Source organism: Bos mutus, chromosome 21 (assembly GCF_027580195.1).
Source record: "Bos mutus isolate GX-2022 chromosome 21, NWIPB_WYAK_1.1, whole genome shotgun sequence".
In the NCBI taxonomy this organism is placed as follows: Eukaryota; Metazoa; Chordata; class Mammalia; order Artiodactyla; family Bovidae; genus Bos; species Bos mutus.
Window position 1 is genome coordinate 5,467,103 of NC_091637.1, and position 17,232 is coordinate 5,484,334.

General features: G+C 38.6%; 1 protein-coding gene across 1 annotated transcript in view; it reads left to right on the forward strand.

Annotated features, from left to right (window-relative positions):
* CERS3 (ceramide synthase 3) overlaps window positions 1-17,232 on the forward strand; it is a 143,062-nt gene that overhangs the window by 46,747 nt on the left and 79,083 nt on the right. Inside the window, exons 7-8 of the mRNA XM_005888958.2 lie at window positions 7,796-7,924; window positions 11,566-11,672. Coding sequence (XP_005889020.2) covers window positions 7,796-7,924; window positions 11,566-11,672 — 236 coding nt within the window. The remainder of the gene's footprint in view (window positions 1-7,795; window positions 7,925-11,565; window positions 11,673-17,232) is intronic.

The following is a 17,232-nucleotide window of genomic DNA, read 5'->3' on the forward strand; positions in this document are numbered from 1 at the left end:
GTTGCTCCCCATTTCTTCTAATCTGTACAGACCCAGGCAGGTGCTAACCTATTTTTTGTGTCTATGCATTTGCCTCTTTTGGATATTTTATATAAATGTAGTCATACAATATATTTTTTTTTGTATTAGGTTGATGCAAAAGAAATTGTGGTTTTGCATTGTTGAACTTTCCCATTTGATATTGGAATACATTCTTAAATAAATTGTGATAATATTATACATCATTTTAATGCACATTACTCACTCTATTTTTTTTGCTAATGACTTATTACTTGCTGTTTATTTTATATTTTAGACTAGGGATGTTAGGCAAAAAGCAAATTTGAGCATTTTTCTTATTCAAGTTCAAAATGAGTCGTAAAGCAGCAAAGACAGCTCGCAACATCAATGACACATGTGGCCCAGGAAACTGCTGACGAACCTTCAGTGCAGCAGTGGTTAAAGAAGTTTTGCAAAGGAGACGAGAGCCTTGCACATGAGCGCAGTGGCCGGCCATCAGAATGTGACAAAGACCAACTGAAAGCAGTCATTGAAGGTGATCCTCTTACAACTACTTGAGAAGTTGCCAGAAAACTCAGTGTCAACCACTCTGTGGTCTTCTGGCATTTGAGACAAATTGGAAAGGTGAAAAAGCTTGATAAGTGGGTGCCTCATGAACTGACTGAAAAATATTTTTTTTAATCATTGTTTTCAAGTGTCATCTTCTCTTATTCTACACAACAACAGTGAACCATTTATTGATCAGTTTGTGACAAGTTATAAAAAGTGGATTTTATATGACAACCAGAAGTGACCGGCTCAGTGGTTGGACTGAGAAGAAGCCCCAGATCACTTCCCAAAGCCAAACTTGCACCAAAAGAAGTTATGGTCACTGTTTGGTGGTCTGCTGCCTGTCCGATCTACAGCTTTCTGAATCTGAACAAAACTATTACATCTGAGAAGTATGCTCAGCAACCTAATGAGATGCATCGAAAACTGCAATGACTGCATCTGACATCGGTCAACAGAAAGGGGCCAATACTTCTCCATGACAAGGCCAAACTGAATGTCGCACAACCAATGCTTCTAAAGATTAACAAATTTGGTTATGAAGTTTTGCCTCATCCATGGTATTCTCCTGACCTCTCGCCAACTGACTACCACATCTTCAAGCATCTCAACAACTTTTTGTAGGCAAAATGCTTCTGCAACCAGCAGGAGGCAGGAAATGCTTTCCAAGAGTTTGACAAATTGAAGCACGGATTTTTATGCTACAAGAATAAACAAACTTATTTTTCACTGGCAAAAATGTGTTGATTGTAATGGTTCCTATTTTGATTAATAAAGATGTGTTTGAGCCTAGTTATAATGATTTAAAATTCACAAAAACCGGGGGGGGGGAGGAGCCAAGATGGCGGAGGAGTAGGACGGGGAGAACACTTTCTCCCCCACAAATTCATCAAAAGAGCATTTAAACATCGAGTAAATTCCACAAAACAACTTCTGAATGCCGGCAGAGGACAATCAGGCACCCAGAAAAGCAACCCAACTCTTCGAAAGGAGAGAGAAGAAATACAGCTCCACCCACCAGAACACCGACACAAGCTTCCCTAACCAGGAAACCTCGACAAGCCACCTGTACAAACCCACGCACAGCGAGGAAACGCCACAATAAAGAGAACTCCACAAACTGCCAGAATACATAAAGGACACCCCAAACTCAGCAATTTAAACAAGATGAAGAGACAGAGGAATACTCAGCAGATAAAGGAACAGGATAAATGCCCACCAAACCAAACAAAAGAGGAAGAGATAGGGAATCTACCTGATAAAGAATTCCGAATAATGATAGTGAAATTGATCCAAAATCTTGAAACTAAAATGGAATCACAGATAAATAGCCTGGAGACAAGGATTGAGAAGATGCAAGAAAGGTTTAACAAGGACCTAGAAGAAATAAAAAGAGTCAATATATAATGAATAATGCAATAAATGAAATTAAAAACACTCTGGAGGCAAATAAATAGTAGAATAACAGAGGCAAAAGATAGGATTAGTGAATTAGAAGATAGAATGATAGAAATAAATGAATCAGAGAGGATAAAAGAAAAACGAATTAAAAGAAATGAGGACAATCTCAGAGACCTCCAGGATAATATTAAACGCTACAACATTTGAATAATAGGGTTCCAGAAGAAGACAAAAAGAAAGACCATGAGAAAATACTTGAGGAGATAATAGTGGAAAACTTCCTAAAATGGGGAAGGAAATAATCACCCAAGTCCAAGAAACCCAGAGAGTCCCAAACAGGATAAATCCAAGGAGAAACACCCCAAGACACATATTAATCAAATTAACAAAGATCAAACACAAAGAACAAATATTAAAAGCAGCAAGGGAAAAACAACAAATAACACACAAGGGAATTCCCATAAGGATAACAGCTGATCTTTCAATAGAAACTCTTCAAGCCAGGAGGGAATGGCAAGACATACTTAAAATGATGAAAGAAAATAACCTACAGCCCAGATTATTGTACCCAGCAAGGATCTCATTCAAGTATGAAGGAGAAATCAAAAGCTTTTCAGACAAGCAAAAGCTGAGAGAATTCTGCACCACCAAACCAGCTCTCCAACAAATACTAAAGGATATTCTCTAGATAGGAAACACAAAAACAGTGTATAAACTCAAACCCAAAACAATAAAGTAAATGGCAACGGGATCATACTTATCAGTAATTACCTTAAACGTAAATGGGTTGAATGCCCCAACCAAAAGACAAAGACTGGCTGAATGGATACAAAAACAAGACCCCTACATATGTTGTCTACAAGAGACCCACCTCAAAACAGAGGACACATACAGACTGAAAGTGAAGGGCTGGAAAAAGATTTTCCATGCAAATAGGGACCAAAAGAAAGCAGGAGTAGCAATACTCATATCAGATAAAATAGACTTTAAAACAAAGGCTGTGAAAAGAGACAAAGAAGGTCACTACATAATGATCAAAGGATCAATCCAAGAAGAAGATATAACAATTATAAATATATATGCACCCAACACGGGAGCACCACAGTACGTAAGACAAATGCTAACAAGTATGAAAGGAGAAATTAACAATAACACAATAATAGTGGGAGACTTTAATACCCCACTTACACCTATGGATAGATCAACTAAACAGAAAATTAACAAGGAAACACAAACTTTAAACGATACAATAGACCAGTTAGACCTAATTGATGTCTATAGGACATTTCATCCCCAAACAATGAATTTCACCTTTTTCTCAAGTGCACATGGAACCTTCTCCAGGATAGATCACATCCTGGGCCATAAAGCTAGCCTTGGTAAATTCAAAAAAATAGAAATCATCCCAAGCATTTTTTCTGACCACAATGCAGTAAGATTAGATCTCAATTACAGGAGAAAAACTATTAAAAATTCCAACATATGGAGGCTGAACAACACGCTGCTGAATAACCAACAAATCACAGAAGAAATCAAAAAAGAAATCAAAATTTGCATAGAAACGAATGAAAATGAAAACACAACAACCCAAAACCTGTGGGACACGGTAAAAGCAGTCCTAAGGGGAAAGTTCATAGCAATACAGGGACACCTCAAGAAACAAGAAAAAAGTAAAATAAATAACCTAACTGTACACCTAAAGCAACTAGAAAAAGGAAGAAATGAAGAACCCCAGGGTTAGTAGAAGGAAAGAAATCTTAAAAATTAGAGCAGAAATAAATGCAAAAGAAACAAAAGAGACCATAGCAAAAATCAACAAAACCAAAAGCTGGTTCTTTGAAAGGATAAATAAAATAGGCAAACCATTAGCCAGACTCATCAAGAAACAAAGGGAGAAAAATCAAATCAACAAAATTAGAAACGAAAATGGAGAGATCACAACAGACAACACAGAAATACAAAGGATCATAAGAGACTACTATCAACAATTATATGCCAATAAAATGGACAATGTGGAAGAAATGGACAAATTCTTACAAAAGTACAACTTTCCAAAACTCGACCAGGAAGAAATAGAAAATCTTAACAGACCCATCACAAGCATGGAAATTGAAACTGTAATCAAAAATCTTCCAGCAAACAAAAGCCCAGGTCCAGACGGCTTCACAGCTGAATTCTACCAAAAATTTAGAGAAGAGCTGACACCTATCCTGCTCAAACTCTTCCAAAATTGCAGAGGAAGGTAAACTTCCAAACTCATTCTATGAGGCCACCATCACCCTAATACCAAAACCTGACAAAGATCCCACAAAAAGAAAACTACAGGCCAATATCACTGATGAACATAGACGCAAAAATCCTTAACAAAATTCTAGCAATCAGAATCCAACAACACATTAAAAGATCATACACCATGATCAAGTGGGCTTTATCCCAGGGATGCAAGGATTCTTCAATATCCATAAATCAATCAATGTAATACATCACATTAACAAATTGAAAAATAAAACCATATGATTATCTCAATAGATGCAGAGAAAGCCTTTGACAAAATTCAACATCCATTTATGATAAAAACTCTCCAGAAAGCAGGAATAGAAGGAACATACCTCAACATAATAAAAGCTATATATGACAAACCCACAGCAAACATTATCCTCAATGGTGAAAATTGAAAGCATTTCCTCTAAAGTCAGGAACAAGACAAGGGTGCCCACTTTCACCATTACTATTCAACATAGTTTTGGAAGTTTTGGCCACAGCAATCAGAGCAGAAAAAGAAATAAAAGGAATCCAAATTGGAAAAGAAGAAGTAAAACTCTCACTATTTGCAGATGACATGATCCTCTACATAGAAAACCCTAAAGATTCCACCAGAAAATTACCAGAAATAATCAATGACTATAGTAAAGTTGCAGGATATAAAATCAACACACAGAAATCCCTTGCATTCCTATACACTAATAATGAGAAAACAGAGAGAGAAATTAAGGAAACAATTCCATTCACCATTGCAATGGAAAGAATAAAATACTTAGGAATATATCTACCTAAAGAAACTAAAGACCTCTATATAGAAAACTATAAAACACTGGTGAAAGAAATCAAAGAGGACACTAATAGATGGAGAAATATACCATGTTCATGGATTGGAAGAATCAATATAGTGAAAATGAGTATACTACCCAAAGCAATTTATAGATTCAATGCAATCCCTATCAAGCTACCAACAGTATTCTTCACAGAGCTAGAACAAATAATTTCACAATTTGTATGGAAAAACAAAAAACCTCAAATAGCCAAAGCGATCTTGAGAAAGAAGAATGGAACTGGAGGAATCAACCTACCTGACTTCAGGCTCTACTACAAAGCCACAGTTATCAAGACAGTATGGTACTGGCACAAAGACAGAAATATAGATCAATGGAATAAAATAGAAAGCCCAGAGATAAATCCACGCACCTATGGACACCTTCTGTTTGACAAAGGAGGCAAGAATATACAATGGATTAAAGACAATCTCTTTAACAAGTGGTGCTGGGAAATCTGGTCAACCACTTGTAAAAGAATGAAACTAGACCACTTTCTAACACCATACACAAAAATAAACTCAAAATGGATTAAAGATCTAAACGTAAGACCAGAAACTATAAAACTCCTAGAGGAGAACATAGGCAAAACACTCTCTGACATACATCACAGCAGGATCCTCTATGACCCACCTCCCAGAATATTGGAAATAAAATCAAAAATAAACAAATGGGACCTAATTAACCTTAAAAGCTTCTGCACATCAAAGGAAACTATTAGCAAGGTGAAAAGACAGCCTTCAGAATGGGAGAAAATAATAGCAAATGAAGCAACTGACAAACAACTAATCTCAAAATATACAAGCAACTCCTACAGCTCAACTCCAGAAAAATAAATGACCCAATCAAAAATGGGCCAAAGAACTAAATAGACATTTCTCCAAAGAAGACATACAGATGACTAACAAACACATGAAAAGATGCTCAATATCACTCATTATCAGAGAAATGCAAATCAAAACCACTATGAGGTACCATTTCACACCAGTCAGAATGGCTGCGACCCAAAAGTCTACAAATAATAAATGCTGGAGAGGGTGTCGAGAAAAGGGAACCCTCTTACACTGTTGGTGGGAATGCAAAGTAGTATAGCCACTATGGAGAACAGTGTGGAGATTCCTTAAAAAACTGGAAATAGAACTGCCTTATGATCCAGCAATCCCACTGCTGGACATACACACTGAGGAAACCAGAAGGGAAAGAGACACGTGTACCCCAATGTTCATCACAGCACTGTTTATGATAGCCAGGACATGGAAGCAACCTAGATGTCCATCAGCAGATGAATGGATAAGAAAGCAGTGGTACATATACACAATGGAGTATTACTCAGCCATTAAAAAGAATACGTTTGAATCAGTTCTAATGAGGTGGATGAAACTGGAGCCTATTATACAGAGTGAAGTAAGCCAGAAGGAAAAACATAAATACAGTATACTAACGCATATATATGGAATTTAGAAAGATGGTAACAATAACCTGGTGTACGAGACAGCAAAAGAGACACTGATGTATAGAACAGTCTTATGGACTCTGTGGGAGAGGGAGAGGGTGGGAAGATTTGGGAGAGTGACATTGAAACATGTAGAATATCATGTAAGAAACGAGTTGCCAGTCCAGGTTCGATGCGCGATACTGGATGCTTGGGGCTGGTGCACTGGGACAACCCAGAGGGATGGTGTGGGGAGGGAGGAGGGAGGAGGGTTCAGGATGGGGAACACATGTATGCCTGTGGCGGATTCATTTTGATATTTGGCAAAACTAATTCAATTATGTAAAGTTTAAAAATAAAATAAAATTAAAAAAATAAATAAAATTCACAAAAACCTCAATTACATTTGCACCAACCTAATATCTGGCTTCTTTCCCTTAGCATGATGTTTTCAAAGTTCATTCATGTTCTGGCATACATCAGTACTTTATTCCTTTTTATTAATGAATAATATTCCATTATGTGGAAATACTACATTTTGTTTATCTATTTATCAATTAATATCTGGGTTGTTTCTGCCTTTTTGGCTATTATGAATGATGCTACTGTGAACATTTATATGAAAATTTTTACATGAACATACATGTTTATTCTTCTCAGATATATACCAAGGGGTGGAACTGCTGTACTATATAGCAGTCCTATGTATAACCTTTAGGGGAATTGTCAGACTATTTAACAAAGCAGCCATGCCATTTTACATTCCTACCAGTAACGTATAATGGTTCCAACTTCACAACATTCTAGCCAGTGCTTATTTTTGTTTGTTGCTTTGTTTAGTATTAGCAAAATACTTCAATATTTCACTAATGTAGTTATTCCACTTTTACTTGTTACTTATTTCATATGCAGTAACTCTATTTTAATGGTTGTGTAATTTTATTACATCTGTCTTGGAATTAGGCAGGAAATTAACAATAAAGGTAAATGTACATAGGAATATGCTTATGTATATATATGTCTTTCATATGTGTGTAAAGTGTACATATATCTGGTGTAGAGCAGTGGGAAGAACAGCAGATATTAGGACTTAGATGGCAACTATTCAGTGTTATCTCAAAGTTAAATGACTTCATCAATGAGGATAACACTTGTTCTATCTCTCTCATAAGAATTGTGTTTAAGAATGAAAGTGAAAGCATTTTACAAATTTCAAAATATGCAGATGTAAGTTGTTAGTTTTTAAATTATTATTATTATCTATTCAACTGATTGGAAAATAGCTGCATTTACTTAATGGTCTCCATTTGCCCTCATTATGTAGGATTTTCTAGCTAATGTCATCCACCACCTGGCTGCTGTCAGTTTGATGAGCTTCTCTTGGTGTGCTAATTATATTCGCAGTGGGACCCTCGTGATGATTGTACATGATGTGGCCGATATTTGGCTAGAGGTAAATGTTTGCCATTAAAAACTAATAACAGTACTATGTCCTGGGTTAACCGTGACTCTTTATAGGAAGAACTCTCTGTGAGTGATTTAGCAGAGCTCTCAGTTCTGAAAACACCTAAAGTCTGTGGATATCTCTAGGTCCTCAGGTCTTTCAGGCTCAAAGAAAGGAAAGCTTTCAGTTTTTAATTTCTAATCTTTTTTCTCCATGGTAATCCAGAGAGAGGGGTTATTTTGTGGGATTCTATTTCTGCAACGTGCACGCAGATATTAGCTTAGGAAGTAAGCTGAGGTATCTGAAGAAAAAATGAATTCTCATCTTTTAAAAGGAAAACTTGGACTATGGCATTGTGGATTTTTAAAGCTGATTGGCCCCATATATTCACTTAAGCCAAAGTTAAATAGGCACTGAATGCTTGCACTGCCCTGCATGTTCCTCCTCCAGCTTTAAGGAATGAGAATTAATGTTTATTTAAATGATATTTATTTTCTAAGGAAGCAATGTTTCAGAGCAGGAGACTTTAAAACAAGAGTCCCTAATCTCTAGTTATACAAAATATAAGAAACAAAGCAAAATTAGGATTGTTTCCTCTACGTGTTTCTGTTGTGTATCGGTTCTGTTTACCCTGAGACAGTGGGTCCTGCTATACTTAGAGCCACATTATTCACTATTTACATATACTCATTCATAATGAAAGTGAAAGTTGCTCAGTCAGGTCCGACTCTTTGTGATCCCATGGATTGTACAGTCCATGGAATTCTCTAGGCCAGAATACTGGCGTGGGTAGCCTTTCCCTCCTCCAGGGGATCTTCCCAACCCAGGGATTGAACCCAGGTCTCCCACATTGCAGGTGATTCTTTACCAGCTGAGCCACAGGGGAAGCCTGAGCTGGGGGAAATGATACTAACATATTTGCATTCAGGATAACCTCTTGAAGGGCTAATAATTGAATGTAAGTTAATATGGAAGAAATTAATAAGATCTTGTTCTTTTAGATCAGAATTCAGCCAGTTCAGTTCAGTTCAGTTGCTCAGTCGTATCTGACTCTTTGCAACCCCACGGACTGCAGCACGCCAGGCTTCCCTGTCTATCATTAACTCCCTGAGTCCACTCAAACTCATGTCCATTGAATCATTGATGCCATACAACCATCTCATCATCTGTTGTCCCCCTCTCCTCGTGCCTTCAATCTTTCCCAGCATCAGAGTCTTTTCAAATGAGTCAGCCCTTCGCATCAGGTGGCCAAAGTATTGGAGTTTCAGCTTCAACATCAGTTTTCCAGTGAATATTCAGGACTCATTTCCTTTAGGATGGACTGGTTGGATCTCCTTGCACTCCAAGGGACTCTCAAGAGTCTTCTCCAACATCACAGTTCAAAAGTATCAATTATTTGGCACTCAGCTTTCTTTATAGTCGAACTCTCACATCCATACATGACTACTGGACAAACTATAGCCTTGCTGGATTCAGCAAACTTTTTGGCAAAAAGATCAGATCAGATCAGATCCGTCGCTCAGTGGTGTTCGACTCTTTGCGACCCCATGAATCGCAGCACGCCAGGCCACCCTGTCCATCACCAACTCCCGGAGTTCACTGAGACTCACGTCCATCGAGTCAGTGATGCCATCCAGCCATATCATCCTCTGTCGTCCCCTTCTCCTCTTGCCCCAAAAAGCCAGGTAGTAAATCTAGCTTTGTGGACCTCATACAATCTCTTGTCACATATTCTTCTTTTTCTGTTGTTTTTCCTTTTCTTTTATACTCCTTTAAAAATGTGAAAACCATTCTTACCATTCTTAGCTCAAGGGGCTGAGAAGCTTTAGTCCCTAGGCTGAATTGTGATTTGCCAAATCCTGTTGTAGGTGTACCCAGAAGTCATTTGAAGACATTTCAAAGAAATTGGCTATTGTTAAAATTGGCTAAGTACAGAATTGTGTTTCTTGTATGTAGCCATAATTAGACATGTAAATCCAGTTCTAAGGGTAAAGATTATTATATGTGCTTCAGAGCAGCAAATGACTTAGCAGAAGGAGGATTATGCCAGTTCTCCCATGTGTTGCTCTCTGAATGTAGTCATCTCTGTTATAATCACCTCCTCCTCCAATCATATCTCAGTAACCCTTCCTGAAAATTAAGACCACATTGGCTATGACTTTAAAACTTTGTGCTACTCTGTGTTAACTAAAAGGGAGATTAGGTATTAGGACTGGGAATAAGCACCGTGTTGTCCCTGCCTACCCTGACATTGATATGACATAGGTTCCTTAGGTGACCTGTTTAGACCTTCCTAAAGATGGAGACTATTAATCTTTCCTGTTCCTCAAAAGAATTATTGGGTCATTTCTTAGTTCTTTCTTTGCAAGGAAGAACAGCTTCAGCATCTACAGTTTTTACTCATAAGCAGTCTTGTGCCTTCTTCATGTATCTTCAAGATCCTCTTTTTCTACATGTTAAGTTTGGATCCAGGACCCAACACTTTAACAATATCTTGACTGCAAAGGAGAGAGGTTACTGTCTGATATCCATCTTTGCACAGTCCAGCATAGGTGGCATGTGTATGGGCCCAAAGAAGTGCTACTTTGCCAACTCAAGTGGCTCTCTTCACATCTATGCATATCTCCAGCTTCCTGCTGGGCCTGGCTGCCGACCCTTCAAACAGCTCCCTCTATTCCAAGCCCTGTAACCTTCTGGCTTTCTCCCCATATCCAAGTTGGGCCTCACTGGCATGCCAGCCTTCCATTTCAGCAGTGAAGGCTACTTCCTTTTGGGCCTCTGCTAACCCTATAGTCTGATCACATTCCTACCCCTTGGTAAGTAGGGAAAAGTATGGAAAATGCAATGTAAACCATTCCTGAAGTGTATTAAGCTACTTCTCTTGTTCTAGATGGACCTTGACTTTCCTGGGAGATTTCAGTTCTAAAACTGGCAGGCCTAAGCCACACTTCTGCCCAGCTTCCACACCCACCTTCAGACACTTTCCCATTCAGCCTTGAGCTACACTGGATAAAGCAAGAGAATCCTCATTACATTAATACCACATTAAACAGCACTTTGTATAATTCTTTTTACTCAACACAAATCATATGAACATTACAGACTAGCATGAAGTAAGCAGGAAAAATCAAGTGCTTGAAACTCTGCTTCAACCAGGATAGGGCCCTAAGGGCTGCCTCCTAACTCCACTCTTTATCATCTGCCTGAAAGTAGCTGCCTTGATTGCAGCGTGCCCAGCCCAGCCCAGGGCTTCACTTATATCCCAGCCTTTCTTCAGTCCAGCTCTCCTCCCAGTTAAATGTAGGAATTCAATAAATGTCAAGCTAACATACATGGTAAAAGTAGTTATGCTAATTTGTAGTGCTTATGTAATACAAGAGTAATATTACAGTCATTCTAGCTAATTTTTTAAACGTTGTATTATGCAAGGTTCCAAACATATGACAAGGTAAAGAATATAATGGGTCCAATGGACCCACCATCCAGCTTTAATAGTTATTAATGTGGCCAATCTTATTTCATCTACTTTTATCCATAACCCAACTCGCACCAAGATTTTGAAGCAAATCCCAGGTGTAATTTAATTTATAGATATTTAATTTTACACAACTATCACCCTATCTGAATGCAATTTCTTTCTATTTCCTCAGTCTGCTAAGATGTTTTCTTATGCCGGATGGAAGCAAACCTGTAACACCCTGTTTTTCATCTTCTCCACCGTGTTTTTGATCAGTCGCCTCATTATTTTTCCCTTCTGGTGAGTAAACAAGCTGCTGTGTATGCCTTTGGTCGCTATGCTGAGGTCACCTTGCATGTTGTTCAGGTTGGAGCATTGCCCTTTCTTTCTCACACTGATTTCCAGCTATTTGTGCCAAGTTTAGCTGGACAGAAGAATGTGAACAGTCATTTTTATAGATAATTAAAACCACACCTTCTAATGTGAAAGGCTTGCTACAAAGGAAGATAAAAGATGTGTGACCAGTGGAAAGCAGCATCTCTTACTCTATGTCTGCTCTCATGAACATGGATCTTTTTTGCAATTAACAACTTTTCCAGTTATTCAGTGAAATGTCATTGGTCAGTTATCAGCTCTTTAAAAGAGAGGCAAATTCTGTGTTAAAATTGCAATAGTTATAACCACCATTAATTGAATGCCAGGCATTGGATTAGGCCCTTAATACATCTTGGCACTAGCTATACAGCAAACCATAAAGATAAGTGTCATCACTTCCACTTCACGTATGAGGAAACTGATGCTGATTTCATTCTTCCAGATCTCTGGTCCTAACAGTGGTATGGACCACTGGCTCTTGCTCAGTCTGTTGATTTTGTTTAGCCAAGAGCTGGCAGTGTAGAACTTATGTTGTGTCTCTCCTGACAGCCTTTCCTTCAGCAAGTGCAATTTCCCATGTGTCGATTGACAGAAACCAGAGGAAAAATGTGAGGAAGACTTTGAGGGTTTGGAAAGAACAGCTTAAAACTAACTGTAGTTTGGGGCTAGCCTAGGAGTTTCAGATACTCTCAACAGAAAAACTAATGTTGTTGGAAGTCCTAGGTTCCAGGGGAAAGAGATGGAGACCCAGGTTGCAGGGCTGATTCCTTGTGAGAGGAGAGCACACAGGAAGACTGGTTAGAGAGTTCAAAGGGTGCTGGCCACTCTCTGGAAGCCAGCTGCATTCTTTAACATAAGACTGGGTGTCTTGATTAGATACTTTTTTCTAGAGAGAAACAGCAGAGTGCAGTGATGCATTTCATGGGTGCAAGGCAGTCCTTGCTGCAAACTTACTACCTGTGCGATCTTGTACAGATTAGATCAATTTTCTCTGCTTCAGTTTCTCATCTGTAAAATGTAAGGATTGTCATGAGGCTTAAGTGAGATAATAAATATTAAATAGCTTAGAACAGTGTCTGGAACATAGTAAAGACTCAGTAAATGCCAGCTGTTATTACTGAAATTATTCATGAGTCTCTGAGAATTTGGAGTTTAATTCAGAATCAAATCTGAGATGCATGTTTAAGATGCTCTTCTTGGTTGATGAATCATATTACCATCACTTTCACTTTGGCTGATCAAGTGTGTTTGTGAAATTAGAATATTGTACAGTATTGATAGGATAAGAATTGACTTGCAGATAGCAGTTAAGTTGTGGCTTTTTAGTGTGACTTTCATGGTGCTCTGAATCTAGCATATGCCCACTGCTTATTTTGTTTCAAAGGTACCATGTGTTCCAGTTATCTATAGCTGTAAAACAAACCTTTTAAAAAGCTTAGTGGCTTAACACAATAGTGAGCAATTTTTTTCTATAAAGGGCCATAGAATAACTATTTTAGACTTTAAGAGCCATATATGGTCTCTGTTGCATGTTTTTCTTTGTTTTGTTCTGTTTCTTTTACAATCCTTTAAAAATGTACCAAACCCAGCTTAGATCACTGGCTGTAGAAAAATGCTCTACAGGCCAGACTTTATCAACAAGCCGTAGTTGGCAGGCTTCTCTCTTAAAATAACACATTATTATTATTATCATTATTATCACCTCTTATGGATCTCGGAATTGACTGACCTCATTTCATGGTTTTCACTCATGTGGTCACAGTCAGATGGTAGCTGGGCAGCCGGAGTTGGAGTTTTCTTGAAGGCTTCCTCAGGCACAAGGCTCAGGTGACACCCATGACATCAGCTGGTTTATGCTGGTCGTTGGTTGGGACTGCTGCGGGCCTGTCAGCTGGATTGCATGCCCATGCCCCTTCACTGGACTGATCTCTTCCTAGGACAGCAGATGGATTTTAAGGGTGAGCAGTTCAAGAGAGAGCTTTGGCAGATGCTGTGTTTCCTTTTGTAACTCAGCTTCAGATGTCATAGCATGTCACGTCCAACCTCATTTTCTTCATTGGATCCAGGTCACTAAGGCCAGTTCATATTTAAAGGAAGGAAAATTAGCTTCCACTTCTTGTTAGGAGTAGTTTCAAATAATTTATAGACATATTTTAAAAACACATACCATGGAAGTTCTCAGTCTAGAGAACTCTCTGAAAAGCTTTTAAGTATTGCTGCTGTGGTTGATTTGTGATTCAGCAACAAAGGATCTCACCTAGAACTTTACTTTAACATCTCAAAATCAACAGGCAAGCTTACCGTAACCTCACAGTTGAACATCAGGTTAGGGTTGAGTGATTGGGAGGTGGTGTGTTACTTTCCCATACACCCTCAACTTTAAAATCCTAGACATAAGAACTCATTCTCTTGCCAGCATTTCTGGATTTCAAGGAGAATTAGTTACATGCATTTGGCATTTTCTTGATCCTGATATTTTGCTGAATTCACCAGCTCACTGCAGAGGGCAGCCAATACCACTGTTTGCTGTCTTCAGAGAGTTTGGGCTGCAAATAAACCAGTATTAGTAGACTTGACTATAAAAATTTTTTGTGGGTAAAATTTTTTCTGTACTGATGTTGACTGATCCTCATTTGGAGGGTTAAAGAAAACCTCAACAAGCTATTGGAAGTTTGGGAGCTGGGTTTTTCATGGTTTTCAAAAGCATCAGTTGTAGTGTATTACTCTGGCTTAAATAGCTGTCCCATCAGCTTGAACCTGTTACACAACCATCTTGTGGTGCCAAAGAGGAAAAGTCAGTTCCTTGTTGTGAGTCTGGCTCCAGACATCTGTCTAAAATTTGTAACTCCGCAGACTCACTTCTTAAGGACATTTTATTAGTCCAGATTTGTTGGGAATTTACCGTGAACCAAACAAGGTGCAGACAGGAGGCCCATTTCAAGATTCAGACGTTTTAGAGGTGCTGTGGGAGGCAGTTCGCCATCTAGTTGCTCTGTTCTTCTCAGTTGTTTTTGCTACGCATTTTGTAGTGAGATGTAAGGACTGAGTGTGGAGAAAGCTCCTGGGTGTTGCCATCTGAAAGGGATCTGAAACCCTGAGAAAAAGAACAGGAGTTTGACGTCACGTGTGTCTTTCCCTTTCTTCTCCTTCCCTTTATTCCCTCAGCCTCAAGCAGGTTTGCTTTCCCCTTGTGAATTTCCTTATGTGTTTGTACAACTGTGTTGCCAGTTCTCCTTTCCTCCAGTTCTTTTCAGGGAACTTATAGCCATTTTTCAGTCAATGTCAGCAAGAGTTAACTGGTTTGATTTTCTAAGCATTGCTACTGTCAACATTAGGTAGACACTCCAGTTGGCACGGGCCAAACTGCTTTAATCTAATTGCTTGGTTACCCTATTTATTTGCGTTTTTCTTCAAAAGTGTTTAAATTTCAGGCTTATGTTTTTCACATTGTATTCCAAACTATTGTATTAAAATAATGGCTGCTATATTTGCGAATTATTGGATGTATTTCTCTACTTTATACAAATACCACCTGAGAATCATTCCCCAACCCAGGGATCCAACCCAGATCTCCCTCATTGCAAGCGGATTCTTTACCAACTGAGCCACCAGGGAAGCCCATTCAGTGAAAAAGATCCTCCAAAGGTCAGATAAACGATTCCCCTGACTCCTGACAGTTTTTCTCCTTAAATAAAAAGAGCAGATACTGATTTAGTCCCAGATGGTTGACCTGAAGGGAAGGAGCGTGTTGTAGCTGATGTTTCCAGGTAGCAATGCTGGTCATCACTCCATTTCTTGAGCTCATCACTAGATGTTGTGAGGAGCTCACAGGTGAATGAGATGCAGCTCCTCGCCTGCAGGAGTTCATGATGGCAGTAGAATAGATCTTTGTATCCACCACCTTATTCATATATTTGAAGAGTATTAATACTGACCTGTGTTTTTTGGATATTCCAAAAAGAAAATAGTAAGACATTTCTTTCAAATCAAAACTACAATAAGATATTGCCTCACACTGTTCAGAATGGCTGACCATCATTAAAAAGTCTACAAATAATAAATGCTGGAGAGGATGAGGAGAAAAAGGAACCTTCCTATATTCCTCCACTGTCAGTGGGAATGTAAATTGGTGCAGCCACTAAGGAGAACAATATGGAAGCTTCTTAAAAACCTAAAAATAGAGCTACCATGTAATCCTATAATCCCACTCCTGGGCATATAGGAAAAGACAAAAATTCTAATTCAAAAAAATACATGTACCTCAGTGTTCATAGCAGCACTATTTGTAACAGCCACAACATGAAAGCAACATAATTTGTCCACTGACAAATTGATAAAGAAGATGTGGTACATATTTACAATGAATATTACTTAGAAGTAAAAGAGAATGAAATAATAGTATTTGTAGCAACATGGATGGACTTAAAGAGATTATCATACCAAGTGAAATGTCAGACAGAGAAAGAGAAATGTCATGTTATATCACTTATATGTAGAGTCTAAAAAAATGATACAAAGGAACTTACAAAACAGAAACAGAGTCACAAATGTAGAACACAAAGTTATGGTTACCTAAGGAGAAAGTGAGGGAGGGATAAATTAGGGATTTGAGATTAACAGATACACACTACTATATTTAAAATAGGTAAAAAACTAAGACCTACAGGGGAATTGTATTCAATATCTTATAATAAATAACCTATAATGGAAAAAATCTGAAAAAGATTAGATACATATATATATATGTGTATATATATATAGCTGAATGACTTTGCTATACACTTGAAACTAACTCAGCATTGTGAATTAACTATACTTCAGTTTTAAAAATGGTTAAACAATAAAACATTTCTAACTGTGAAAACAACTTCCTTACCTCCAAGGATACATATGCTAGTGGTAACTTTATTTCCCCACCACTGGTTCACAGGACTTTGGGCTTCATCTTTTGATGATCCAGGTCTCACTGGTATCAAAAAGTGGTACCCTGAGAAGCCTCATATGTAAAAGAATTTTGTGGGTGATGAGACAATATAAACCCTTGAAATGGCTGTTAGAGGACAGTTTTAAGGAGACACAATGGAGCCAAAAGCCTCTAGTCCATCAGAGGGAAACTAGAGTGAGGACATGATAGTCTTTTTCTTGCCTTTTAACGCCTGAGGCCTCAGTTCTGAGCAGGCAGGCAGGGGCAGGCAGGGGTCTTCCGGGGTCCCGTCAGCTTCCACACCCGCCTGGAATAGCAGTGTCCTTCCCTCAGTCACCAGAGGAGACGCTAGACCAGAGGGCTCTGTTGTAGCTGGGGCTGCTCCCTGGGACCGCCCTGCAGATGCCTATCTCAGAACTAGACTTTCCAGTCACACGGCTTCTGGAGGAGACAGCACAAGTCACCACACATGTTTGCTCAGAGTCTCGCTCGGTGGGGAGCTCCTCCCACACCCCACAGGCTTGGTACTTCTGCTGCTGCTTGTAAACTTATGAAAGACAA